The sequence below is a fragment of the Microcaecilia unicolor genome, chromosome 6 (assembly GCF_901765095.1).
Source record: "Microcaecilia unicolor chromosome 6, aMicUni1.1, whole genome shotgun sequence".
Classification (NCBI taxonomy): Eukaryota; Metazoa; Chordata; class Amphibia; order Gymnophiona; family Siphonopidae; genus Microcaecilia; species Microcaecilia unicolor.
This window is the reverse complement of record NC_044036.1, coordinates 294136684-294160314: the sequence shown is the minus strand read 5'-3', so window position 1 is coordinate 294160314 and position 23631 is coordinate 294136684. Positions and strand designations below refer to the sequence as shown.

General features: G+C 43.1%; 1 protein-coding gene across 2 annotated transcripts in view; it reads right to left on the bottom strand.

Annotated features, from left to right (window-relative positions):
* Positions 1-23623, bottom strand: part of ZER1 (zyg-11 related cell cycle regulator) — a 166069-nt gene extending 142446 nt beyond the window's left edge. The window contains exons 1-5 of one of the 2 annotated variants that reach the window (XM_030207904.1): positions 23490-23623; positions 22791-23037; positions 22533-22683; positions 21965-22401; positions 21568-21744 (exon numbers count right to left, since the gene is read on the bottom strand). In XM_030207904.1, coding sequence (XP_030063764.1) covers positions 21568-21744; positions 21965-22401; positions 22533-22683; positions 22791-22948 — 923 coding nt within the window. In that variant the 5' untranslated portion in view covers positions 22949-23037; positions 23490-23623. The remainder of the gene's footprint in view (positions 1-21567; positions 21745-21964; positions 22402-22532; positions 22684-22790; positions 23038-23489) is intronic. The other variant, XM_030207903.1, reaches the window with a different exon arrangement.
* Positions 23624-23631: the final 8 nt, after the last annotated feature.

Below are 23631 nucleotides of genomic sequence, written 5' to 3'. Positions count from 1 at the left end.
GGTTTGCGTAGGTGCTGGGAAGAGGATATCCAGCAATCTATTTCAGATAAAAGTTGGGAGCAGATATGGAAATCGCTGTTTAAATGTTCCAAGTCTGCTACCATAATAGTCCCTCTATTTCTTTATGAATAGATCCTTATGGACGCCCCCTCAGGTCACATACAATTAACCCTTGCATTCCCAGCTTATGTTGGTCCTGTCACGCCCAACAAGGTACTATCAAACATCTTATCTTTGAGTGTGTGTGTATTAAAACATTCTGGAATGACATATGGTTCACTCTAACAGAAGTGTTTCATTTTACTGGTCCCATATTGTACAAATATGTATTGCTTAGAGACCAATGTTTTAGATCTAAGTTAAAATCTAATGAATGCATGCTTGTTAATACCATGTTTACTTTAGCCTTGAAGGTAGTTTTTACGCACTGGAAGACTTTGAACCAAGCCACATATCAAGACTAGTGGAATCTAGTGTTTCAAACTTATAAATATGAAACATTCCTTGCTAAAAAATCATGTTTTATCTTGTATAAGGAGAAGTGGTCTTTGATGCTGACTTACTTTAAAGATGCATGTTGCAAAGTGTTTTTTTTTTTCTTTTCCCCCTTTTTTACGCTTTTTAAAATATGTACATTATTATTATTACACTGGTTTGTATTATGTTGTTCTTCTGTAATTAAATCAATAAAAATACTAAGACTAAAGTTATGAACAAGAGAGTCAAGTGATGTGCTGAGTGGATCAGACGTGTTATTGATCCTCTCTGGGACCTCAGCCCCCCCTCTTTTAAGTAGAACCGCAGGGAACATATTTTCCACAAAGAATACTCGCCTCGTCTGCATATATATAAGGACAACTTCATGACCTGAGGCAAAGTAGGGATGACTGGAAAATCAACAAAAAAGAAACTGAGAAGCCAAGAGGTAGTGGCAATACCAAAATGGCACCATCAGTGAGCATTATGCCAGTTGCTTTCTCATCTATGCAACTTAACCAAATTAGTGCAGCGAGCTGTAGAACCGCGCCTGGGTAAGCTGTCTGGTAAGCTTTCCAATGTGGAAGCTTTATTAGCAGATACTATGCGGCAGATGGGTGATCTTGAGCAACATGTATCCACCCTGGAGGACTAAGAACAAGCAATGTCAGTATTGCTGGAGGAGCTTCAGAAGCAAACAAGAGATCAAGCCGAAAAGACTGACGATTTAGAAAAACATTCCCAGAGGGATAACCTCCAGATTATTGGGCTCTCTGCATTAGTGCCGGAACAGGCACTGTCCAGTCTACAGGAGTGCTGGTTATCTTTAGAATTTGCCATATCAGATAATGCAGGCCCTCTTTGTCTGGAAAGAGAGCACAGAGTGAGGAGACAAGATGGAGGTAACCAAACATGAGCTGTGATTATAAAATTGCACAATTATGTGCATAAAGTAAAAATACTGAGAGGATTCTGACAAAAAAAAGGGATACAATAGCCTATGAAGGATCTCCAGTAAAAGATTACTGGAATCCTTACTGGAACGGAGGAGACAATTCATGCCTATTCGTACAGCACTTCATGAGGTGCAGGTATGCTTTATGCTTGTTTACCCTGCACAACTTAAAGTATTCCACCAAGGTTCTTGGCGGTCATTTTTAACTCTACAAGCAGCGCAGGACTGCTTGCGTAAAATCCGATTATATATGTAACCTGGGGCATCTCCTTAGATAATCTTGTGAATCAGCATGTGGACTTTGAAGTATATTCGTTCAGTAATAGGAAGCCAATGGAGCTTTTCACAGAGAGGAGTTGCGCTTTCAAATCGTGACTTACCAAAAATAAGTCTGGCAGCCGTGTTTTGGGAGGTCTGAAGTTTTTTCAGGATTTGGGCCTTGGAACCAATGAAAATGCTGTTACAGTAGTCAACATGGGTCAGTACCAAGTTACGGAAGGCATTTAAGGGAAGGTAAGATTTTACTCGTTTCAGCATCCACATCATGTTGAACATTTTCTTTGTTGTGGCACTTGTGTGATTTTCCAGAGTTAGATGGTTGTCTAATATTACTCCTAGAATTTTTAGTTTGTCGGATATGGGAATGTTGACGTCTGCGGTGTTGAGTGTGGTTGGGATGGGTGCAGAGTACTGGGATGAGAGGATTAGACATTGTGTTTTCTCCTTATTCAATTTCATCTTAAAAGTGTTGGCCCAGGAGGCTAAGATGTTCATTCCATTAATTATTTTATAGGAAATTTCTGCTAAGTTGGATTTGAAGGGGATGAATATAGTGGCGTCATCTGCATAAATGAAGGGGTTGAGGCCAGATTTAGATAGGGACTTGGCCAAACGGATCATCATGAGGTTAAAGAGGATCGGAGATAAAGGCGATCCTTGTGGTACCCCGCATGTTGATGACCAAGGAGACGAGGTTGATGAAGTTGTTTTGACTCAATAAGATCTAGTGGTGATGAAACCTTTTATCCATGTAATGATGTCCCTGCCGATCCCTAGCTTATCCAGTAATTTTGTAAGAATATCATGGTTTACCATGTCGAATGCACTAGATAAGTCGAACTGTAAGAAGAGGATGTTATTTCCAAATGAAATTTCAAGCTTGAATTTGGATATTAAGGTTAGTAGTACAGTTTCTGTGCTGTGGGCCGGTCGAAAGCCAGATTGCGACTCATGTAGAATGGAGAATTTTTGTATGAATTCATTGAATTGGGAGTTTACTCTGTCCATTCACCTGCTAGAGACAGAAATATTCTACTAAAGAACATACCGTCCTATAATACGCATTCAGTTCAGTTTTCTCTATCGCCACCTGGTCATAACCCACAAGTAGAATAGTTGGATATTCAACCTTGGCATCTAGGTACAACCTGTGGCAGCTAGAATTTTAAAGAATGCTGACTGCCGCAGGCTTTATATTACCCCCTAAATTTGTACCTGGGGCACTGAAGGGTTACATAATTTGCCCAAGATCACAAAGATTTGAACTCTGGTTTCTAGTTCTCAGTTCACTGCTCTAACCATTGGTATACTCCTGCATTTAGTTTCAAATTAAATCTTGATAAACTGAATGAGACGCGACTGGATAGAATGCAGGAACTCACAGATCAGGTTTGAATACCTTGGAGGATGGGTGTCTTCATCACAACACCTATTGTATTGGAATGTAAATTGCTTTGAGCTACAACTGAAAAAGAGCCAAATCCAAACAAACAAGAAATGCAAATGATTTCAAGATTATCTCAATACGCTGATATAAAATTTTAGAAACCCACATACGGTAGCCTAATATGTACTCACTAGTAGGGTCAACCTTCCTATAACAAGGAATGTTTTACCAAACCTTCCCCAATTCTTCTTCTACTTACTGCTGAGCATTTCAAACATAATGTAAGCATATCACATATGGAAGTCTAAAATTCTCATATCACATATAATTAGAGCTGGATTGAGCTTTCCAGATTCTAAAGAATGCAGTTGAGACTGTGTTGGAAAGCACTATCATGGTATACAAGACTTAAGTAATTTCATATTATTTCTAGGGACAACACAACTTTCGTCTCATCTTTTTGCACATAATGTTATTTGAACCTGGCACAAACTAAAGAAACATGGAATTTCTCCCTATTCACCATTCACACAATAAACCCCTTCAAGAAAACATTTCAAAGGTTTTCCTTGTTTGTTGAGACGGTAATTCTGATCTCAAAACAGTTTCTCACACTTATCATGGATGTACACGGACTTGGAAAACTCCAAAATTCCAGGAATAACATGTATAGAATGTTTGTACGTTTGGGAAGCTTGCCAGGTGCCCTTGGCCTGGATTGGCCGCTGTCGTGGACAGGATGCTGGGCTCGATGGACCCTTGGTCTTTTCCCAGTATGGCATTACTTATGTATGTACAATATACATAACAGAAATGGTTTCAAGACCCAGTTTTACAAAGAGAAGTGTGAAGTTATCTGGGAGGCTTTTCCTAAAACTCTGATTGTTTCCTCTGTAAAGGAATCCTCCTATAAGCCTGTTACATGCCAGTAAGATTATACCACATGAATGGGATGCTGTATAGTCTATTTTGGAACAATTGTGTTTAGGAAGAAACTTTTTTTCACATGATTTGCTCAAATCCTATATAATAATTTGCACCGCCAACATTCTACATCTGGATGCCTGGGTTCGTAACATCCATTCCCACTCATTGCCCCGCCCTTGCGTCAAAACGTAATGACGTCAGAGAGCGGAACAATGAGGGGGAAGGGAACACTGGATACAAGATGATGTCAAGAGGAGAGAATCGCGGGACATCGAGGGGAGAGAGGGAGGAAGGGAAGGGGAGGGCAGGGCAGAGGAGAATTGATGGACGTGGATAGGATGGGAGGACAGTAATAGGCGCCCCGTATAGGAGGCTTGGGGAGGCTTACCCAATCGTGACCTTCCCCTGGCTGCTGACCCCCAAATGCAGGGCTGCCTGGTGTAGCAGCGCTGCAGCCAGGCAGCTCTCAGACAGTCCCTCCGCTCCTTCCCACCCTCAGCTCCCCGATCGACAGCCCTCCTCTCCGATCCTCCCCCCTCCTTGCGCGTGTTTAACCCTTTTACTTTCAGGCGCAGCAACAGAAGTGAAGAAGACAACACAGCGGGCTCACCCACAGCTTCTCCCTTCCCTCACACAGTGTCCCGCCTTCTGTGATGATGCATTTCCTGTTTCTGCGAGGACGGGACACTGTGTGAGGGAAGGGAGAAGCTGTGTTGTCCTCTTCACTGCCGTCGCTGCGCCTGAAAGTAAAAGGGTTAAATGCGCGGGGGGGAGGGGGAGAGGAGGGCTATCAGGGAGAATCGCTGGACATGGATGGGAGGGCAGGGGGAGAGAAGAGATGGCTGGATTTGGAGAGGAGGGCAGGGGAGAGAGGAGAATTGCTGGACATGGATGGATGGAGGGGGCAGGGGAGAGAGCAAATTTGCTGGATATGGATGGATGGAGGAGAGGGCAGGGGAGAATGGAGAGTTGCTGGATATGGATGGATGAAGGAGAGGGCAGGGGAGAATGGAGAGTTCATGGACATGTATGGAGGGGAGGGGAGAGAGGAGAATTGCTGAACATGGATGGATGAATGGAGGGGGCAGGGGAGAGAGGAAATTTGTTGGATATGGGTGGATGGAGGAGAGGGCAGGAGAGAATGGAGAGTTGCTGGACATGGATGGATGGAGGGGAGGGAAGTCAAGAAGGAGATGCACATGGATGGAGGGGAGGGAAGAGAGGAGAAATGCTGGACATGGATTGAGGGGAGGGAAGAGAGGAGAAATGCTGGACATGGATGGAGTCTGGGTACTCTTTACCTTTTAAAAAATACTATAAATAAAAATCACAAAAAAGAAAGATTAAAACAAAAAAAAAACCCATAAATAAAACAATCCGTATCTCATACCCCTGGAGCATATTACTCATTATACACCCTTCCCAATTATTACTTATCATGACAGAACATTTCTCCTAACGGTTCCCTTAAAAACATAATCGTCATTACATGATAACCTTGCTAGCGTCCGTTTCATTTGTGTGAGAAATGGGCCTTTTTTACTAGTATCATATATATTTCTCCTTGACCCTAAGATATACTTACTGAATTTGTGGCCTGAAGGTATGAGATCTGCAAGAATGACTGGTCACCAGAAGAAGCCTGGGAGGCTGTGACTCTGAAACAGTTGTCTGGATGTGCTTTTTAGATTATATGAACCGGGAAAGAAGTATTAGGAGTCCTTGCCTGTATTCAGCTTTCTTTTTCCTGATGAATGTATCATGTGTGTAGGCCTAGTAAAGAAGATACATGGAGGGGCATAATCGAACGGGGCGCCCAAGTTTTCCTGGGGCCATCCTCGCAGGACGGCTCCATAAAGGGGCAGGGAAACCCGTATTATCGAAACAAGATGGACGTCCATCTTTCGTTTCGATAATACGGTCGGGGACGCCCAAATCTCAACATTTAGGTCGACCTTAGAGATGGTCGATCTAAATGTTGAGATGGTCGTACCCGGTTTTCGGCCGTAATGGAAACTGAGGACGCCCATCTCAAAAATGACCAAATCCAACTCATTTAGTTGTGGGAGGAGCCAGCATTCGTAGTGCACTGGTCCCCCTGACATGCCAGGACATCAACCGGACACCCTAAGGGGCACTGCAGTGGACTAACTGATGCACTAACTGAACGGAAAAAGCCCTTCCCTTAGCAATTTGGAAAGGAACAGGCATGCATGAAGGAAATCGCATGCAAATGAGCTGCTCGTTGTTAGCTCATTTGCACACGATTTCCTTCCTAAGGAGGGGAAGCCAGTGCAGAGCAGCCATGCGTGGCTGCTCTGCGCATGCCAAAGACGGCTTCATATACGCAGACAAGCTGCGTGTATAATAGCCATCTACAACCTTAAAAAAACACAAGTTCAGGTGAAAACGTCCAAGTGCTCGGACATCTTTTTTTTTTTTTTTTTTTTTTTGAGTATGGGTGAAGGACGTCCAAGTGTTAGGCGCCTTTGCTATGCCTCCGTCCCTGCGATGGGTAGTTGAGGACATCTAAAATGTGGATGTTTCTATGAGAAGGACGTCCATGCCTTTGCTATACCTCCGACACCCCCTTTATTTATTTATTTGGATTTTGGATCACAAGTAGCAGAAGTGGGATTTGAATCGGCCACCTCTGGATTGCAAGACCAGTGCTCTAACCACTAGGCCACTCCTCTCCACTCCCTTGAAATTTGGTCGTCCCTGTGGGGGACAGGCAGTTCAGGACGTACAAAATGTTTGAAAGAAGGACGTCCACACCTTTGCTATGCCTCTGCTGACACACACACACCCCCCTCCCCCAAGGACCTGCATACTGCTGCGATGGACCCGAGTATGATATTTGAGGCTGGAAAAAAAGGTTTTAAAGTTGTTTTTTTTCAGGGTGGGAGGGGGTTAGTCACCACTGGAGGAGTCAGGGGAGGTCATCCCCGATTCCCTCCAGTGGTCATTTGGTAAATTCGGGCACCTTTTTGGGCTTGGTCGTAAGAAAAAATGGACCAAGTAAAGTTGGCCAAGTGCTCATCAGGGACGCCCTTCTTTTTTCCATTATCGCTCGAGGACGCCCATCTGTTAGGCACTCCCTAGTCCCACCTTCTCTAAGCCTCCGACACGCCCCCCCCCCCCCCCCCAGGAACTTTAGTCGTCCCCGTGACAGGAAGCAGTTGGGGATGCCCAAAATCGGCTTTCGATTATGCCGATTTGGGCGACCCTGAGAGGACGCCCATCTCCCAATTTGTGTCGAAAGATGGGCGCCCGTCTCTTTCGAAAATAAGCCTGATAAGCTCCCATTGATTGACTGTACAAATCTATGCCATATAAAATTATTAATGCTCTTAATATAAATTTTATTACACTTCTCAAGTTATCTTAACGATAATATCACTCATAAAAACAAAATAACAAATCATACCCGGGCTCCTAGAAGAATAGATACCATAATGGCACTCTTACATAAGATGTTTTCAACCACCCTGAACTACAAAGTCCATACTTATCTTGTATTAGAGTACTGAAGACAATTCTCAATATGAATGGTTCCTCAGTCTTTGTTGCAAAAACGAGAGCAACTTGAAAGGCAGATCCACAGTAGACTACTGCTTGGAAAAACACTGTTTCATCATTAATTAAAAGGGTTCCATTGCACCACAGGAACCACCAGGTTCAAATTCCAACTTGAAATTGTCCTTGGGACTTTCCGCTCTTCACTGTTGTAGAGTTTGCCTCGCCATCCACTGTCTTCAATAATTCACAAAAATCCAAATCTGTGAAGTCCTAAACAGTGGACCCCATGCTCTGCTGTTCTTAAGAAATCCAACTGATTTAAAATGTGTCATCACACAAGTACCTTGCAAGATCCCAAAACAGTACAACACATTTTATGCTGCTTATCCTAGAAATAAGCAGTGGATTTTCGCAAGTCCATTTCAATAATGGCTTGTGGACTTTTCTTTTAGGAAGTTATCCAAACTTTTATTAAAACCCGCTAAGCTAACTGTTTTTACCACATTCTCTGGCAACATCTACCCATTCCAATCCACTCATCCTATATAATAATACACACCGCCAACGTTCCAACCTGCCTGGGACCGTGGCTCCCTCGGAGGTGGTCTGCTAGGCAGCTTAGAACGCACTGACGTCAACAACGTCACTGACAGCCGATTCCAAGGCAAGGGGAGGAGTAGGGAAACACGAGGAGCGCGTTTCCCTACTCCTCCCCCTGCCTGGAAATCAGCTGTCACTGCGCCGCTCCCTGCAACACAGAACCCCCCCCACCCCCCCCGGCACATCACCAAAGCATCCCCCACACCCAAAGAACATAAAACACCCCCGCCCCCCACACACACACGTCCCATCCCATTCAAGGCCCCCTCACGCCGAGTTCAAGACTCCCTCCTCCCTCCGATTTCAACACCCCCCTCCGTGTAACTGACCACTGGACCCCCCCTGTCCCGCAGAAAACCCTCCCCCGCCGGCATCGCGTACCTGTGCTGTAGACAGCCAAACTTCTCTTCTCGGCTGCGCCAGGGCGTTGCTTGATGAATGATCATCTGTTCAAGTTTTTGTGCGTGCGTCTGACATCATTCAACAAGCATCGCCCGCGCAGATGAGAAGAGAACTTTGGCTGTCTTCAGCACAGGTACGCAACGCCGGCAGGGGAGGGTTTTCTGTGGGAAGGGGGGGCGTTGAAATCGGAGGGAGGGGGGAGTCTGGAACTCGGTGGGAGGGGCGTGAGGGGGCCTTGAACTGGGGCCTAGATTGTAAGCTCTTTGAGCAGGGACTGTCTTTCTTCTATGTTTGTGCAGTGCTGCGTACGCCTTGTAGCGCTATAGAAATGCTAAATAGTAGTAGTAGTAGGGTCTGCAACTCGGAAGGGAGGGAGGGGGGTCTGGAACTCAGACGGAAGAAAAGGAAGGAAGGGAGGGAGGGGTCTGGGGAGGGGGGGTCTGGAACTCGGGAGGGACGGAGGGAGGGGGGGGGATTACCTTGCTAGCGCCCGTTTCATTGCCTACCGAAACGGGCCTTTTATACTAGTTATTTTATATACCTCTATCATATCTCCCCCTCAGCTGTCTTTTCTCCAAGTTGAAGAACCCTAGCCATTTCAGTCTTTTCTCATAGGGAAGTCGTCCCATCCCCTTTATCATTTTCGTTGCCCTTCTCTGTACCTTTTCTAATTCCACTATATCTTTTTTGAGATGCGGTGACCAGAATTGCACACAGTATTCAAGGTGCAGTTGCATCATGGAGCAATACAAGAACATTATAACATCCTCATTTTATTTTCCATTCCTTTCCAAATACTACCTAACATTCTATTTGCTTTCTTTGCCGCCGTAGCACACTGAGCAGAGAGTTTCAAAGTATTGTCAAGGATGACTCCTAGATCCTTCTCCTGGTCGGTGACTCCTAACGCGGAACATTGCATCACGTAGCTATAGTCCGGGTTCCTCTTTACCACATGCATAACTTTGCACTTGCTCACAATAAACATCATCTGCCATTTGGATGTCCAGTCTCCCAGTCTCGTAAGGTCATCTTGCAACTTTTCACAATCCTCTTGCGATTTAACAACTTTTAATAACTTTGTGTCGTCAGCAAATGTAATTACCTCATTAGTTATTCCCATATCTAGATCATTTATAAATATGTTAAAAAGCAACGGTCCCAGCACAGACCCCTGAAGAACCCCACTATCTACCCTTCTCCATTGATAATACTGACCATTTAATACTATTCTCTGTTTTCTATCCTTTAACCAGTTTTTAATCCACAATAAAACACTACCTCCTACCCCATGACTTTCCAATTTCCTCTGAAGTCTTTCATAAGGTACTTTGTCAAATGCCTTTTGAAAATCAAGGTACACAATATCGACCGACTCATCTTTATCCACATGCTTGTTCACCCCTTCAAAGAAATGTAGTAGATTGGTGAGGCAAGATTTCCCTTCACTAAATCCATGTTGACTTTGTCTCATTAATCCATGCTTTTGAATATGCATTGTAATTTTGTTCTTTATAATAGTCTCTACCACTTTGCCCGGCATCAAAGTCAGGCTCACCAGTCTGTAATTTCTTGGATCACCTCTGGAACCATTTATAAAAACTGGTGTTACATTGGCCATCCTCCAATCTTCCAATACCATGCTTGATTTTAAAGATAAATTACTTATTACTAACAATAGTTCTACAAATTCATTTTTCAATTCTATCAATACTCTGGGATGTATACCATCCGGTCCTGGTGATTTCCTACTCTTCAATTTCTCTGCCCCATCTTCCAGGTTTACAGAGATTTGATTCAGTTTCTCTGACTCATCAGCACTGAATACCATTTCTGGCACCAGTATCTCTTCCACATCTTCCTTGGTGAAGACCGAAGCAAAAAATTAATTTAATCTCTCCGCTATGGCTTTGTCTTCCCTGGGTACCCCTTTTACCCCTCGGTCATCTAGCGGTCCAATCAATTCTTTTGCCAGTTTCTTTTTTTTTTTTAAATACATAAAAAAGTTTTTACTATGCATTTTTGCCTCCAACGCAATCTTCCTTTCAAAGTCTCTCTTTGCCTTCTTTATCAGTGCTCTGCATTTGATTTGCCATTCTTTATGCAGTTTCCTATTATTTTCAGTTGGATCCTTCTTCTATGTTCTGAAGGATTTTCTTTTAGCTCTAATAGCTTCCTTCACCTCATTTTTTAACCATGCCGGCTGTCGTTTGGTCTTCCTTGCTCCTTTTTTTAATACACAGAATATATTTGGCCTGGGCTTCTAGGATGGCATTTTTGAACAGCATTCATGCCTGATATAAATTTTTGACTTTTGCAGCTGCTCCTCTAAGTTTCCTTTTCATCATTCTTCTCATTTTATCGTAGTCTCCTTTTTGAAAGTTAAATGCTAACGTATTGGATTTCCTGTATGTACTTACTCCAGAGCTTATATCAAATCTGATCATGTTAATGATCACTGTTATCAAGAGGCCCTAGCACCATTACCTCCTCCACCAGATCACTCGCTCCACTAAGGACTAGGTCTAGAATTGTTCCTCCGATATTGACTGGATAAATGTAACATCAAGGAATTTCACCTCTCTAGCATGTACTGATGTTATTTTATTTTTATTTATTGCATTTGTACCCCACATTTTCTCACCTATTTGCAGGCTCAATGTGGCTTACATAGTACCGTCAAAGGCGTTTGCCCAGTCGGTGGATAACAAATACAAAGTTGTATAGTGATCGTATCATGTATAAGTGGAGGGTCGAAATGGATGAAGATTGCGTGTTGTCCTGTGCAATCATAGTCATGCTGTGTTGGTAGGTGAAGAGGTGAAGCGCTGCATAACCCTAGTAGCGCTTTAGAAATGTCAAGTAGTAGTAGTTACGTGGGGTCGTGGGGTAGGCCTTTTTGAAGAGGTTGGTTTTTAGTGATTTCCTGAAGTTCAAGTGGTCGTGAACTGTTTTCACAGCTTTTGGGAGCCCATTCCATAATTGTGCGCTTATGTAAGAAAAGTCGGCTGCATAAGTTGTTTTGTATTTCAGTCCTTTGCAATTTGGGTAGTGTAGGTTTAGGTAGGATCTTGATGATCTGACTTTGTTTCTTATTGGTAAGTCTATGAGGTCTGTATTCTGGGACTACGCCATATATGATTTTGTGGACTAAAGTGCAGATTTTGAAGATGATCCGTTCTTTGATTGGGAGCCAATGCAACTTTTCTCGGAGGGGTTTGGCACTTTCGAAGTGTGTTTTGCTGAATATCAGCCTGGCTGCTGTATTTTGGGCGGTCTGGAGTTTTTTTTATGAGTTGTTCTTTGAAGCCCGAATAGATTCCGTTGCAATAACCTGCATGGCTTAGGACCATTGATTGTATTAGGTATCGAAAAGTTGCTCTTGTTACATTTATCCAGTCAATATTGGGGTAATTGAAATCACCCATTATTATCGTGTTCCTCAGTTTGTTAGCCTCCCTAATTTCTGGTAACATTTCTACATCTGTCTTTTCATCCTGGCTAGGTGGACGGTAGTACACTCCTATCACTATCCTTTTTCCCCTTTACACATGGAATTTCAATCCACAAGAGATTCCAAGATGTGTTATGTGTCCTGTAGAAATTTTAGTCTATTCAAGGCCCTCCTTAACATACAAAGCTACCCCTCCACCAATTCGATCAACCCAATCACTGCGATATAATTTGTAGACTGGTATGACAATGTACCAATGGTTATCCTCCTTCCATCAGGTCTCAGAAATGCATATTATATCTATTTTTACATTTACTACAATATATTCTAACTCTCCCATTTTATTTCTTAGGCTTCTGGTATTTGCACATAGACATTTCAAACTATGTTTGTTGTTCCTATTTACATCTTGCTTAGACATTGAAAGTGATAATGTGTAATCTTGAAAATCTGTCTGCTTTTCATTTAAAGACACCTGGAGGCGTATTTTCAACTTTGAAAATGAGCCACATGGTCTACTATGCTCTCTATTGCAACCTCACTATCAAGTCAGACTCTACATGGGTCCATGTTGGCGTCACCAGGAGTCCAAACTGCAAAAATATTTAAAAAAATCTCGAAATCCTATTAATCCTTAACACATATTATATTACAAATCATCACATCATACTTGAGAAACCTTCCATGCCAAGGTCAGGAAACCACAACACAGGTATAAATCAAAGTAGGGTATACACAAAAAGTAGCACATATGAGTTATCTTGTGGGCAGACTGGATGGACCGTGCAGGTCTTTTTCTGCCATCATCTACTATGTATATGTATATATATATACATCTGGAAGACTGTAAAACCTCATGGTTTAAAATAAGACATGGAGTGGATTTAAGGACTGAACATGTAGTATATTTAAACGATCCTTTTACGTTAGCTGGCAATTCCAATTTCTGGTGGGTTTGCTCTGTTTGTGGGAGCAAACACCTGTGGTTTTCATGACCTTAGCAAGTGTCCGCAAGTAGTTTGTATAGCAGGTTTCTTTAGTATGAAATGATGATATATAGTATAATATGTATATAGGATTAATAGAGATTTAATATTTTTGCAGTTTGGACTCCAGATGATGCCATAATTGGAGAAATATGGACCCATGTAGAGTTTGACTTGAATGACACAGCTTAAATCAACTGGATTTCTTAAGAACAGCAGAGCATAGGGTCCACTGTTTAGGACCTTCAAGGATTTGGATATTTCTGAATTATTGAAGAAAGTGGATGGAGAGGAAAACTCTACAACAGTGAAGCGTGGAGAGTCCCAAGGATGATTTCAAGTTGGAATTTGAACCTGGCGGTTCCTGTGGTGCATTGGAATCCTTTTAATTAATGATGAAAATGCATTTTTCCAAGCAGTAGTCTACTGTGGATCTGCCTTTCAAGTTGCTCTCGGGTTTGCAACAAAAACTGAGGAACCATTCATATTGAGAATTGTCTTCAGTTCTCTAATACAAGATAAGCATGGACTTTGCAGTTCAGGGTGGTTGAAAACATCTTATGTGAGATTACTATTACAGTATCTGTTGTTCTAGGGGTCTGGGTATGATTTGTTACTTTGTTTTTATGAGTGATATTATCATTAAGATAACCTGAGAACATTAATAAAGTTTATTTTAAGAACAGTAATAGTTTTATATGGTATAGATTTATTACTCTATGGTATAGAGTTCATTAAACAATAAGAGTGTAGAATCCAGAATTAGTTAACTGATTGTAGGGAGTGCAGTAGAGCTCAAGGTTCATTGTGGTTTCTATAACAGGGTTTTTGTTTTATAATTATATTAACAGGGTTTTGTAGATTTTGTGCTAGAAAACTTGTACTACTCTTTAGTCAATGGTGTTCAAACACGGACAGACTAAGGAGAGGACTCTCTCTTTGTACCTTTAGACTTGTCTGCCACATTTGACCTCTGAACAGACTAGTTTAATAAAGTATCTATAAGCAACTGCTGTGGATGATGCTGTGTATCAATAGTTTACATCTTTCTTAGTGAAAAGAACCCAGACAACTATATGGAAAGAAAATATGTCCAGCCCCATAAGATGCATATAGGAATCTGTAGTCTCCAGTAGTTTTTTTTTTTATCAACTTAATAGAAGTCCTATCATTATGTGTTATCAGTGAACAGACGATGTAAACCTATGTGTGTGTTTGTGTTTGGATCTGACTAGTTGACTGTAATCTGTTATTTAATGACGTGGCTTTCACAAGCAGTGCAGTGCTTAGAATTAAAAAAAATAATAATAAAAATCAGGAAAATTCAATATCACCCGGAAATAGAAGGGGTAAATTGGGATCCACAGGGTTTAGGGCATCTGCCTTTGCAGATGACATACTGGTCCATCTTACCCAACCAAAACGTTCGTTGGAGGCCTTATTAGAACTATTCCTGGAATATGGCGATTTTGCTGGCTTCAAAATTAACTATTCAAAATCACTAGCACTAGCAACCAATCCCAGTGTGAGGCAGCTGTGGGGAACAACGTTCCCATTACGATGGACATCAGAGTCACTCCAATACTTGGGGGTTCAGATCCCCAAGAAAACATCAGATATACACTTGATGAATATAGGCGACAGGGTTACAGCTCTGAAAGACCGGTTAGATAAATGGGGAGTCCTGCCACTCAACCTACATGGAAGAGTGCATCTGTTTCGTATGGTGGAATTCCCACGATGGCTCTACCTATTTCACATACTCCCCATACGACTAAGGGGCAAAGACCTAAATCAGATCTTCAAACATGTTTGGAAATTCATTTGGAGGGGGGTCTAAGCCAAAACTCCCTTTGAAGTTAATGATGGGGTCGTGGAGAGAGGGAGGAATGGGATTGCCAGACCTTCGTCGTTACAATCAGGCCAGTCTACTCCGGCACCTGGGAGATTGGCTATTAGACAGGCAGGACTATACCCCCCGTAAGCTAGAACAAGAGTGCTTCAAACCTTTTCACTTGTATTTTTTGTTGCAATGCCCAAGCTGTCAACTCCCGACATGGGTGAGTAACAGTATACTGGTTGGCCCCTTGAGAGAGGTATGGAGAGAGTTAAACAAGACCTGGGGGCTAGCGGCGGATGTAACAGACCTTTTACCCCTGCAGGGTAACCCACAGTTCAAACCTGGCACGGAGAACAAAGTAATTTGTAGGTGGGCAGAGATGGGGATCACTAGATTGGAACATATACTGGACTCTAAGGGGCAATTGTTGGAGCTCGGAGCCCTAGGGGTAGGCATCGCTCAGAGTCATCAATTTGCGTACTACCAGTTAGCACATGTTAGATCTTTGGAGCAAGGGAAATTGAGCAGTGGACATGGGCGTTATATAAGGGAATTTTTTTAGCTCTGTGCCTGGGAGGCGTCTCTCGGTATCTGGATTACAAAAAGCGTTAGGGGAGTTGAGTAGGGGTAGAGACACAGAACGCATGCTAGGAAAATGGGCCCTGAAGCATCCGAACCTGCAACTACATTTTCAGAATTCCCTCATTGTCGAGAAACGCTGCCTTGAGAGAATGTCAATACAGGATTTTATATAGGGCATACATGACAAAATATCAAGTGTCCAACCTTGGGGGACTGGTTGATTCCTTGTGTTCTAAGTGTGGGCAGAGGGAGGGCACACTATATCACTCCCTTTGGGAATGCTACAAGATCCAGAACTTTGGAGGCAAATTGTGGGGTTTTTAGAGTCTGTTTTAAAAAGTGGGATTCCATTTTCTCCGCGGGGTCTACTCTTAGATAAGTATGAGTTATTTGCACTGCACACTGGGGGGGAGGGGGGGCTCGGCAGTTCATAAAGAAAGCAAGTCTAGTGGGTAAGAAACTAATTCTAAAGGCCTGGGTACACTCCGAGCCCCCGGATTACTGACACTGGAGGAACAGCTTGTACGAGTTGTTGATGATGGAGAGGAGAGAGGTGGGATCCTCCCCAAAAAGAAAGAAGGCATTCCTGGAGATTTGGGAACCTTATATACAATCCTTGGCACCCAAAGCTCGTAGTTTCATCCTGAACCGTCTATGAAGTCTTTGTAATACAGAGGTGGGGTTGTTGGTTTTTTTTTTCCTCTTTGCTTCTATTTATTTCTTTAGGAATAAAAGGGTGGATAGAGAGGGTGGATAGGAGGGAGAAGGCCGGGTTGTTTTAATTCAAGTGGTCATGGGAATTACGCTAAGGTGGATTTGGCATAAACACTAACCTATATACAAATGTTATCAGGTCCAGTTATTGTCACTGTATTAGGTTGATTGGTGCAGCAGTATAAGGTCAGCCACGATAAAAGAGGCGCTCTCATGAGTGGGGGAGGGGGGGGGGCATCAGAGCATAGGCCCTAAGACTTCCCCCGGGACGGGGGCTACCACAGACCTAGTAACTAATTCTGGATAGAGGCCTTTGACTAGAGGTTTAATAGAGGGAAGGGGAGGCAACATGTAATAGTGTGATGACCATTGGTGTGTACTCATATTTTTATGTATGACGTTCTAATGGGAATTTATAGGGAAAAGAGTAACTAGATTTGTCAACAATAAAAACTGTTGGCATACCAAAGTTGGAAATAAGGGGAGAGGAGGAGGGAGGGAGTTGGATAGAGAGGGGGAATTAAGTGGAAAATGTTGATGATGTTTTATGGCTATATTGCTAGAATTTTCTTTGGAATATGTTCAGTTAAATCAGTTCGGAGAACGTAAAGGGATATTTCCTTTATTCTTTTGAAGTGTCATCAATAAAAAAGTTGAAATGTAAAAAAACAAACCAAAAACCATGTAAATCAGAGATTCCTTCGCATACCCAGACTAGGGGGAGTGCAAAGACTAGGGGACGCTCAAGGAAGTTACATGGTGCTACTTTTGAAACAAACAGGAGGAAATCTTTTTTCACTCAACAAATAGTTAAGCTCTGGAACTCATTGCCAGAGGATGTGGTATCAGTGGTTGGTGTATCTGGGTTTGAAGAAGGTTTGGACAGATTCCTGGAGGAGACCATAGTCTGCTATTGAGATAAACATGGGGAAAGCCACTGCTTGTCTCTGGGATCAATAGAATGAATCCTGCTACTATTTGGGATTCTGTTAGGTACTTGTGACCTGAATTGGCCACTGTTGGAAGCAGGATACTGGGCTAGATGGGACCACTGGCTATTCTTACATTCTTACGACAGCTGGGTTATGCACTCCCATCGGCAGATGGAGACTGAGAACATCTGACTACTGAGAGAACTGTAACTGTCCTGTGCAGCCCACCTAGAGTATTTCTCAGTCTCCAGCAGATGGTGGATGTGGTAAGCCTATGCAGCCTGGGTTAGTCTGGGAGCCCGGGGGAGGATTAGTACATTTTCCCAAGGGCTATTTGCTTATTAGTTTGATCTGTTAAAAAAGTCTTCTCCCTCTCCGTGCACGGTTGGTGTGGATTTGGGTTCAGATTCTTGGGGTTTTCCTTTACCCCAGGGGTCTTATATTCGTGTGGCCGGGTCCCTCTGTTTCCCCCTCCCCCCATCCTTCCTGGTCAGGTTGAGTCAGAAGGACGCAGTGTGCCTCAGTTCAGCTTTCTTTTCCTAGGGAATGGAACCTGGAGTGTCCTTTGTAACAGCTGGCAGTTGCTTCAGCAAAAAGAAGATAAAAAAAGAAGTAAATCGATCCAGAATGCTTGCTTGGCTTCCTTCGTTCCGGTGGTGGTGTTATTTCAGCGGCCTGTCCTCTTTGTTGCCATAGTGTGTGTTTTTGAAGCAAGGGAAGAGCATGCGCAATGAGCAGAAAGATGTTCCAACACTGCTGGTCTTGTGGATTCCGGGGATTAGCTGGCTCTAGAGTGTCATGCCATGTTTGTGGACTTTAAGAAAGTGGTAACAGCAGCACCTGTAGCAGCTGATTCAACACAGGTTTGGCAGAGACATGGGGATGATGAGGCAGTGTACGGGGAATGGAAATTGGACATGGTAGTAGTCCGATCTTTGGTGGTAATCACTGCCATCTTGAAGAGCACTCCAATTTCTAGACAGCCATTGCATCTGGAGGCACTTTCCAGGATTCATGCTACAGCAAAGATACCCACTGAAAGAGATTAATCTACTGTGCAAAGGCTCTAAATTTTGTTTTGAGCTTGGAGATTTGAGCTATAAGAGACTGGTGGGCACAATCCAAGTAAGGGACACTGACTTAGTGTTTAGCCCAGAAAGACTCAGTAAGAAAAGGAGAATCCAGGCCCCTATTGGATGAAGGAGAGGTAGAATAGTGACTTTAAAGCTACAGAATTGGGGTCTGAATACTGGAAATGCCTCTTGTATAGCCAATGCTAACAGTGGATTGACCATAAAAGGTGGTGAATTTGTAAGTGATGGAGTTGATTATCTTCTTTGGTGCTGATTGTTTTAGAGATTTGAAGGACGTCAGCTGAGGCCACAAAGGAACAAAGGCTCGTTCTAGCCTCACTCCATTTCAGTCTTTGTATTGTATTTACAAAATAGTGAGAAGAGTACAGTGAAGTTTCTCTGTCCAGTAAATGGACCAGACTAATGTTCACATTATACTTTGTAATGAAATAAACCTGGATCTGCACAACTTTCTGCAGGCTTCCTGGAACAGAAGCAAAGTTATCTTGCAGTTTAGGAGCTGGAGGTATAACGAAAGGGGGGCTACGGAGCAAACCACTCAAGATAGGACATTCAGAAGCTTTGGGAGGATCATGTCCCTAAAACAGTGTATTTTAGTTAGCAGCAGGAGCCAAAAAATGATTGTATAGAATAACGCCCAGACCTGTAGGTGATGGATGTGAGAGCCCTCTCAGTGGCAGTTCAGTAATCCCTGATGCAAAAATGCAAACAGAATCTATTGGTGCTGTTTAAGACAGAGTTGACACTATGATTGATAAGAAAAATATTCCTTGAGCAGCTTAGTTTGCTCTAGTAGGAGTGAGTCAAGGCCTCCAAAGTGCTTTAACTGTAATTGTAGATGATCCAAATTACATAGCTAAAAAGGGAACTACATGCCTGGAAGCTGCTATATGTCCCAGTGGATGTGATAAAAGTGATAAGCACAAATGAATATTGTATGGCCTCTGATGTATTCTTAAAAATAAGACAAAATAGACAAAAGTGCATCTCTGTTTCTCATAATAAGTCCTGTTAACATTCTTAAAGGAAGGCCTCTGTACAGACATTATTCTTACGGGGGGGGGGGGGGGGGGGGGGGGGGGGGGGGGAAGGAGAGCAAACACAAGAGTTTTTTGTGCATTGCATGCAAGGACATGTGGGCACTGAAAATCCCTTTTTGGCATTTTCATGGCCATGATATGGGATGGCAGATGGTTATCATCCTCAGCTTTCTCACCAAAAATATTTTTTTTATGAGCTCAAGATCATGCTCCACTGTAGAAGCCAGGGGAATAAGGAAAAGATTCTGGGCTTCATCCAGGTGGGCAAAACTCCTGAATTTCATGTCATTTTCTTAGAAAATGTAAGAAGAAAAAAAATGACTTTAATGAAGGCAGTTGATATGATAACATAGTTTGGTGATCTGACAAAATTCTCACAGCCTTTGCTTTACAGTACTATTTAACAAATATTCATTTGGAGGCTCCAAAAGGGTAAACACAGAAATCCTAAGATGCAGAAGACATCAATCCCCAGTTCATGGCCAAGTCTGCAATACAGAAGTTGCTTGAGCATGTCTTATGGAGGGGAGTCAGCCTTGAAATACTAAGAGGTGGAGGAAAGGGTCACAATACGGTTTTAGACAGAATCCCAAATGACCACCATGGCACATAATTCATTTCAAACTGTAGGAAGGAAGTGGCCTGGTGGCTAATGCAAAGTGATAAGAACAGGGCTCAAATCTGGGCCCTGCCACAACACTTCCTAGATATGTTGGCCAATTTATTTTTTACTTGGGTGCCCACATAGATTGAACAAGCGCTGGGACAGAGACATATGCTACTTGAGAACTTAAGCACATTGTGGAGCACTGTCTAGGGCCCATAGAGTTATACAAAGGAGCTATATTACCATGATAGGGATGGCTTAAGCAGCAGAACAGATGTAAGAACAGACAGCTTGTGCCATATCTCATCCGTACAGTATACTATCACATTTTCTATTACGCAGCTAGCACTTTTAGATGAGGCCAATAGTAGGAATGATAGTGCTGGCGACTGTGTGCACAGGTCACATTTATTAGATACTGGCAGAGGCTGCAACAAAAAGGGTCTTATTTGCAGTGCTGTCCTGTTGAGGGATTGAGGCAATGGTACCGGAAGAAGTCATAGGGAATGGCTGTGATTCAGATACCATGATCCGAGATCTGTGGCACAGTAGAGCATGCACCACAAGGGGTACTGTAAGAGAGAAAAAAAGTTTTTCAGCACTGGGGGAAGTAAAGGCACTGACATGGATGGTGGAGGTGGAGAGTCTTTGCCACCAGAAGAAGGCACCAGAATAGATAAAACAAGGAGGTTTGCGCTGACTGCACAGGGAGAGGGGGGGAGAGAGAGAGTCTCTGGTGCTGAGCACAGTGAAGACACCAGGCATAGACCGTGAAAAGAAGTTCAAGTTGCCTGTACACTCTTAAGGTCTTGAATCTGCAGCCCAAATGAGTGCATGCTTGTGAGAGTCTATAAGGCCAAAGCTGTCATAGTTGCTGCTGAAAATCACAGAGTCCTTACAGATAGGCAGCAGGCTCATTAGAGGAGCAAAGCGGTTCATGAGAGTCCTGCTATAGGAGGCAGAGGGCATCTCTGACTGATGTGTGCAAGCTCAGTAGCTGGTGGGATTTCTCCATGGAAGACTAAACAGATCTTTTCCATCAGATCTGGAATAGTGTCTCAACACTAGTAGTATCTGAGAGCAAGAAGAATTTACTTCTTTTTATTTTTCCCCCTTGTTTTATTTTGGTTATTATAGAGAGAGGATGAAGAGGGTGAACAGAATCTGTTGTCTTGTCAAGTGGATAAAGCAATCTGTGGAGCAGGAGCAATAGACACACAAATGGGAGCACTCAAACACATAAGAGCCAGCTCTGTGGGTGCTTGAGCACCCCTAATATTGAGCAAATTCCTTGACTGTGTCCAGGTAGGTGTAATTTTGTTTAGCACCCCCAGTCATTTTGAAAAGTTGGCTCCTATGCTTAGACATGTTCAGGAAGCCTTCTAGGCTTTTCTGGGCTGAGGGAGTATGTCCAGGTGTGGCTGATTGTATCCTATTTGTATATGGAGAAGCTTCTGTTCATACTTTGTTTGAAACAAATCTTTCATACATTTAGGAAGAAAATTAAAACTTGGATCTTTTCTCCAGTGTATAATTAAATCAAGATCATTATTCTATATTTAAACTGTATTTCACTGCAATTTAATGGTGGTTGTATCTATATATTTCTTCTAATTTGCTTCACGTTAAATGAAATAAAATAAACTATATAAAAACGCTGATTATGTTAATAATATATTGTTGGACTGTTATCCCATTAAAAAGTAAAACATAATTAAACAATAACCATCTGAAAGTTTAAAAAGTTCTCCTTTGGAGTCTCCCCTCACCTTGGTTGACCTAGTTCTTCATCCATCTTGGAGACAGCACAGTTCTCCAGCATCATGTGACCTGAAATATCCAATGAAATGAGGTTGCCCAGATTCTGGACAAACAAACTCAGCACCTTTCGGGTCAGCTTGAACTTGTAGTAACTGGACAGGCGGTCTCGAGAAATGTCCAAATGCCTGGAAAGGTGACAAGAACAACCACAACTGAAACAATGGACACTGGCCAGAGGAGTCACCCAAAGCCAGAATGTAAGGGATGAGTGTAAGAACAGAATGACTGCTGGAATTCAGAGAGGAATTTACCCAAACCCCACAATGAATGCAGGGTACTGGGGACAGAATGAGAGCTAGCTAGGGGCTGTCTTGAGGTGTTTACAATGGGAAGCTAGTCTCTGACCTGAGTTTCTGCAGCTGCACTATTGCACGAATATGATCATCTGACAGATCCATGTTGTAAAGAGATAAAGAGATCAGGCTGTCCTTCCACTGTGTCAAAAAAGTAAGATCACCCAGTTGGATTCCAGAGAGATCAAGGGTCATCAGACTGGACAGGGGGCGAAGTAGCAGTTCCACATCTACCTCTTCTGTCAGGCGGCCCAGGTTCAAGAAGCGCAGACGTTGGAAGCCTTCGAAGGTAAAATTCTTCACCAGGACTTGGCGGGTAGGGTTAACCTGACAGTCATCTTTGCAGCCCCCTGGGTTCTCCTCATCGTAGAAAATATTACTGCAGCCAAACAGGCTCAAAGAGACCAGCGTGGAGCGGAAACTCAGCAGTGTTTGCAGGCTTTTGGCTGTCAGCTTCTCACAGTTTGTAAGGTAAAGCTCAACAAGATCCTGGAGAAAGAAAAAGCATATCTTACCAGTAATTTCTCCACAAGTGCCTTAGGAGCTCTCCTATGCTCCTACATTACTAACTGCTGACAGAATTAAGAGCTAACATTCTCTAAAGACAGACACTATCTCACCTGCTTTCGAATAGCTTCCAGGTCTTGATCTTGCACAAAATCTTCCCGCAGGTGAATCCTTGTTAGTCGTGTGCTTTGTGGATCAGAAAATAGGGTGAAGAAGCTTTCGTGGGGTTCCAAGATGCCATCTGTATTCACCAGTTCCATGTATCTGTAGTAAGGGAAGAAAGATATTGGTTACGCTTCTTAAACACAGTGCCCCCCCCCCCCCATCAAGTTTCCATCCTATTATCTCAAGCCTCCTATACCAATACTCACTCCTTGACCAGTCTGTCACAGATCTCACTGGGTAAAAAAATGTCTGGATGCAGGCGCAAGGTCTCATTGTCTAGCAAGTAGCAGAGCGTTTCCTCCAGGTTCCGGAGGCAGAAATCCATACAAAGAGTCATCAGCGACTCGGGGCTGTCCAGCGCCATCTTCGGGCTGAGACAGAAAATTTTAATCTCACAAATGTTATAAATCACAAAACTAATGACGCCAAGCAGAACATCAGGACATCTGAAGGCTGAAAAATAAACAAAAGAAAACGATAGAAAACAGCTTTTCTTTCCAATTAATGACATACCAGCAAACTGGTCAGGGAGTCTTCGACCTCTGACTGATCGTGCAATCAGATGCCACATACTGTCTAGCTGTGACTCCTGCTATATTCCAATCTCCAGGGCATCCATGAGACACTAGAAGCTCTACAAGGATCCCACCCCGATACACAACAATGGCTCTTTCTCATACAATTTATTACAACCTTCCATTCCCAGTCCACTGCTACCGCTTAGCACTCAAGAATCTGTAGTACAGATTTTGCCCTTGAGGACCCGAAGAAAATCATGCATGCAGTGAAGAAGAGACAAGACCGGATCGGCCTGTTCAGCAGATCTAGGATAAAGTGGTTCCCCCCCGAGGTTCCTCTCACGACCCAATTCATCTCCCTAGCGCAGAGCAGTTCACTGCACCTACTTGGCCGCCAGCGGTGCCTTCGGCAGCCCCGTACTCTCCAGCCGCTATGGGCCGCGTTTCCTCTTACTCCGGTACCTCTCTGCTCCGTGCTCCCCAGCAGCCACCACTGTCAACAAACGGCTTCGTCACTTCCGGAAAGATT